General features: G+C 44.1%; 1 protein-coding gene across 1 annotated transcript in view; it reads right to left on the reverse strand.

Moving 5' to 3' along the window:
* The window catches only part of LOC107105629 (WD repeat and FYVE domain-containing protein 3-like), a gene marked incomplete at its 3' end in the record, with an annotated part of 114,152 nt that overhangs the window by 93,738 nt on the left and 14,502 nt on the right, over nucleotides 1-5,912 (reverse strand). Inside the window, 3 exon segments of the mRNA XM_015405632.1 lie at nucleotides 2,683-2,875; nucleotides 3,740-3,901; nucleotides 5,309-5,418. Of these exon segments, the coding sequence (XP_015261118.1) occupies nucleotides 2,683-2,875; nucleotides 3,740-3,901; nucleotides 5,309-5,418 (465 nt within the window).

Here is a 5,912-nt window from a genome sequence, read left to right on the forward strand (position 1 = left end):
AAGACTGTCAGATTCATTGTTCCCAGGCTGTATACAACTAGGAATCCACAAACGCCTGCCAGTTTGCCTCACTATCCACTTGCTGGCAATGATCGGGCAGCCAACTGGTGGGCTGTCTGCAACCTATTTGTGTGTATTCACAGCAACGTGTGCCACTTGCTGCCATCAAAAGCCAGCTCCCAACAGATGAAAGATCATCTGGGAGTCGGTCTCTGATACCCGGCTGATAACATTTTGCTATGCTCCCAAGAAAGTTTATTTGGGGGAGTCAGGAGACGACTCCCAGGTAATCAGCTGGAACTAAGGCTCTTCTGATCTCCCATCCTAGAAACTTTGCTGCCTTCCAGACTTGCTGAGATATAGCATGTTATGCAGGTGGTGGTGGGGGGAGATTTACCATCTCTTCCTCGGCCCCGTGCTGTGGACTTGGGCTACAGAAAAAGGAGAAAAATGAGCTCTTTCTTCCCTCCATTTTCCAAAAAGGAGCTCACAAGCATGTTCTGTCCCCAAACAGCTTGGAGGGGCAGGGAGAGAAATGAGCGGGTTCTCCTGTCTCTTTTGTAATGCACAGATTAAAAGCACTGGATCTGTCTCTGCCCAGCTTGGAATGAAGGGGCAGAGAAACAATCTCTTTCTGTGCAGCTATGACTTCCAGCTGAACCCCAGATAAAATGTAAGTCGGCTCCTGACCAACAGACAGATACAAACTTGTTCAACAGCTACCTGAGTTGCTCAGAGCAATCCAAACGTACCCCAAGTGGCTCACAGTCTGATCATGAGTGACAAATAGGGTAAGTCTGACTGCTGAACAAGTATGCTGAGAAATCTGTAGTATCCCCCCCTATATACAACATATAGCTACATATCATGGGCTCCTAGGTTTCTGATAACTTCCATTTTTGTGTCTCTGGGCAGGAAGCAGAAATAGAGGCTTTACAAATTCCCTGGTGCACGGCAACAGAATCATCAGGCGTGCTACAGATGGCAAAAGAAATGGAGAGTTTGGCATTATCTCCTAGCCTCAGGGCTGGCAACAATCATTTACATTTACCCCAATTCACACATGGAAACTGAACATTCGGGACGGCAACCTGCTTGTGATTATTCACACGACCTTCAATTCTTAAATGAAGTTTAAGAACATTTCAAAATTTAATCAGAATTTCAGAACCTGACCTCAGGTACTGAAGATTTTGCAATTTTGAGGTGCTTTAGCCGTCGATCAATCTGAATGGCTTCATTTTTGTCAGGTACTTGACATTTGATGTGTGGTACAGGCAAGCAGGTGGGGTGGGGAGGGAGCAAAGAAAATGAAGTTACCATCGAGTCACGACTGACTCATGACAACCCCATCCATGGGGCATTCCGGGCCAGAGAGGCACAGAGGTGGTGTGCCATTGCCTTCCTCCATACAGCAACCCCAATCTTCCTTGATGGTCTTCCGTCTAAGTACAACCATGACTAACCCTGCTTAGCTAAGGGTTGGGCTTGGGCTAAGCCCTGCTTAGCTAAGGGTTGAGCTTGGGCTAAGCCAGGCTGTGGGGGAACCAAAAGGAATGAGAAATTCCATTTTTCCCTCCTCAACACCAGCCTGCCTGCCTTTGACTGGCCCACTGCTGGCTCAGACCCCAACCCCCAATTGTATCTGTGCGGTGGCATACACTGTGCGGTGGCACAGTGGGTATATCCCACTGTCTTAACATCTGAACTGTGTTAGTTCAAGCCCCGCGCTGGTGTGAGCAGCCAGCCTGCTGTCCCCAGCTCATCGTCCACCCAGCAATTCGAAAGCTTCGGCGAGTAGATAAAATGGGAACCACTCCTTAGAGAGGGTGGGCACGCCAATCTCCCTTGTGGGAGGGCGTTAGCTGACGGTCGGACGTCCTGGTCGAGGCTTGTAAGGCAAAACAGCTTCTCGGCTACGAAAAGAACTCCTGTAATGGATGTTCCGGCCAGGTGGTGGCGGTGTGGCGATCGACATACGGGTCCTGAAGCCTGGCCAGCAAGCAGCCGTGCGGGAAAATGATGGAGCCAGCCAGAAGACGTCTACACCGGGCAGTGACGGTGCGTGCAATTAAATGAATATATGTTGTCTTCCCTATCCCCTACAAACATTGTTAGTCCCTTGTCTATATTGAGTAACTGTACATCGCTTTGAGCCCACTGGGGAAAGCGATTAATAAATGGAAAGTATTATTATTATTATTTATAGCTTATGCCTCAACATTCGGCCTTCCGTGCCCAGCACTTCTCCAGTTCTAGCCTTTTCCCTTCACTGTCTTTGCTTCCCTGCTTCCTAGCTGCTCTTCTAATAGCTTGGGCCCCCATCTCCCATTACAGTGGGAGGGTAATATGGGCAAAGGGAGGCAAACACTATTTTCATCAAATAACAAATGAAGAAGTCAGATTTTCAGTACTGATGAGTACTGGATGTTCCTAAGTATAGGCTAAATAGCCAACCTCTCTATTTTAAACGGAAAATCGTTTTCAGATTTGACAGGAGAAATCTGGAATTAGAATGCACGCCTCCGTCCAACACGCTGCCCACTGAATAAAAGCATATACAATTCCATCTGTATTTATACATTACATAACCGGGGGGGAAATTAAAAAAAACCAATAGCAGGACAAAAATACTATCACCACACAAAAACTTTCCGCTAGATTAACAAAAGAAATACCAACCGTGAATGTATTTGACTACATTGACACTAAGGCCGTGACGTGATATGGTCATGAGTACTTCCCCTGCGCTTTTTCTCCAAGGCAGGTTATAGGGAGGGCACCAGGAGGTTATTGCACTGAATAGAAGCTGTAGGTCGTCCTTCTGAGCAAGCTCTTCCGCTGGGGACACAAAGCTGCACAATTTCACCAAGATCTGAAAGCAAAAAGCCACGGCATTCACTAAAAGTTCACACAGATCCCTGCCCCGAGAATTCTACTGACTGGCATCCTCGTCTAAACCAGTTATAAAAGAAGGGTGAGCTATAAATCCTAATGAGCAGTTACAGATGCTTCCCTCCTCAGTCAGGAGCTTATTTCAACGTAGGGGTATTATTCTTTTTAAAAAACCAGAAGGATAGATGTATCTGTTCCCAGGTACCTATCCATCGTCTATTTTGAGAAGTGCAACATCATCTGAAAGTTACGTTTAACGTGTGAATGGCCATTTGAGCTGTATTTTTCCATTGGGCTGCTGACTGAATTATACTGTCACATATTCACCCATTTATTGTATTGTGTCCTGGTCCGTCCTTGTAGTATGGTACTTGCTGATATCTTTGAACCGTTGTGTTCTGTACTAAATCTTTTTTACTTTTAACTAAATGGGGGGGGGGTTTAAATTGTACCTCTAGTGTGCCTATGTTCCTGTTTTTCTGCTGTGGGGGAGGTCAGCCTCTCTTGTTTCCAAGAGTTTTATTTGTTTGTTCATTTGTTTATGGGATTTACAGCACACCCTCCCCTGTACAGCAGGGCTCAGAGCAGATAACAACATTCATAAAACAATATCAATAAAATTAAATATTATTTTTTTTACAATAATACCAATAACTGACCAAATGGCACATAGAGAGCACAACTTAATGCCCCGCCCATCCCGGGGAGAGGGTAAAACATCCCACAGTTAGTCAGATGAGACAAGGTCATTCTAGCATATTCTCAGCTCCCCCTATCCCTACCCCGGTCCTTCGGGAAAGAAACCGCATTTGGAAACGCAGCTCTCATGGCTGCATGCTGTTACCTGCACAAACACTTTCTGCAGTAGTGCTCTCCGCTCAGCTAGAGGCAGCTCATTCTGGGCTCCTCCGGCTGCCTCAGGCACATGTGGAAGGTCGAAAAACAGATAGAGACATTTCACAAGCGTGGAAGGCACCGACATAGTCGTCATGCAGTCCACTGTTTTCTGAGGGGGGGGGGGGGGAGATAGAAAGAGCAGAGACAGAATTTAATGCTATATTTAATGCAATTGGTCCTGAACTGGTTAGAAGAAGAATACCTGTTATATGCCGAAGCCACAGAGTTCACTTACTTACCTGTTACTCTGAAGGCACTTTACACACAGAGACAAGAACATGCTAATTGCCTCAAAAGTTTTATATAGTCTATAAATAATTCATAAACCACGGCTTGGATGCAATGATGTGCAAGTGGAAACGTAAACGGACTTAGCACAGTTCTGCTTGCACAAGATCTTGTGCAACATATAGCGTTTCCCTGTCTATTATAGCACACTAAAATTGGATGCATAAGATCTTGAGAAGTGGGAGAATAACAATAAGGCTGACTTTGTGCAAGAGACTACTGTGGTCTTTTTCTTACATTTCTGCTCGTGTGAGAGCTCTAGGACAAATAATTTTTTTTGCACTGGATCCAACACCATACATATTCCAAAAGAATCCAGTGCCTCCCAATCCACTATAGCATCATACTAAAAAAAATCAGAGCAAAAGAACAGCCTATTTTTACTTTTTAGGATTTGGCATGACATCTCAGAATCTTAAGAGTTTTCCCTCGCCTGCCTACCTCCCTGGCCCATCCCCCCACCAGAACTGCCCTATCTTCTACACAATGAAGCCCTTATCCATGTTCTGATCATCTCTCATCTGGACTTCAACCTCTACTCTCACAAGAGCTGTCTTGGTCTTTCTACTGATTCCTGTACATCTCACATAGTCCCAGACAGCAATTATAAAAACATTCACATTTTTAACACCACTTAGTAGCAAGTTCTAAACTGTACAGCATGAGAAGGCTGCAACGGAATAAGAGCAGGAGAATAGTATGAACATGAAATCTACTTTAATTAGGACAGCTTGCTACATGAATTAATGGCTCTCGACATTTAAACGGGATTACTTTTATTTTAAAATGGAATAAGATATATCAGTAGTAACTCCAACGACTCATCATCCTACCCACTTGCAGATAGATTGCTGAAGTAAGCTCAAGACAATTTATTAACTAGTCTCATTAGGACCTATTCATACATAAAGGGAAGGATGGGCCTCGGTTTGCAAGACTTGAGCAAGACTGTTAACAATAGGGTGTTTTGGAGGCCATTAAATCATAGGACCGCCATAAGTTGGAATCGACTTAACAGTACTTAACACACACACACAAAGGGATGCACAGAACAAAGTGTATGAACCTCGAAGAAGCAAATAAAGCAGAAGTTAATTAACTTGGATTACTGACTAAATGGCAGAGAAGAAAAATACATTTTAATAACCTTTATTTCTCCTTCCATAAGAACACACTTCGATGATATTCGCACTCCTTAATATCAGATATCTTCTAAGAGAAAGTTTACCTGTCCAGATGACGCTAGCAAATTAATTGTAGTGAGCAACATCCATCCTCTACTGGCTTCTTCACTCTGATTGATCTCTAGGAACTGGACTATGGCACGGCTTGCCGCCTCTAATTTAAAAAACAAACAGGTAAACATTACAGCGCAACAAGGTAGTTCCTATATGTACTGAAGTATACTAAGCATTAGATGAACCATAAATAAGCAATTTTTCCGAAGTCTATAATTCCTTAACAGACAACCCATGGAGAAGGCTACTTTTAGTCTCTTACCATAAAATTAGGGATCCAAAACCAAGAACACACAAGATGATCAAGTGTATATATGGTAGCCTAGTATAAATTTTAGTTATTCACTTCATTTATACCCCATCTTTTCTCCCCAGTGGGGACCCCAAAGTGGCTTACAGTGTTCTCATCGCCTTCATTTTATCCTCACAACAACCCTATAAAGTAGGCTAGGATGAGTGTGAGACTGGCCCAAGGTCACTCAGCAAGCTCCAATGTCAGAGTGGGGATTCGAACCTGGGTCTCCCAAATCCTAGTCTGACACTCAAACCACTAAACCACACTGCCAAAGTGGAGCCAAGTCCCCTGAGTACAAT

Source organism: Gekko japonicus, unplaced genomic scaffold (genome assembly GCF_001447785.1).
Source record: "Gekko japonicus isolate JY-2015 unplaced genomic scaffold, Gekko_japonicus_V1.1 scaffold1127, whole genome shotgun sequence".
In the NCBI taxonomy this organism is placed as follows: Eukaryota; Metazoa; Chordata; class Lepidosauria; order Squamata; family Gekkonidae; genus Gekko; species Gekko japonicus.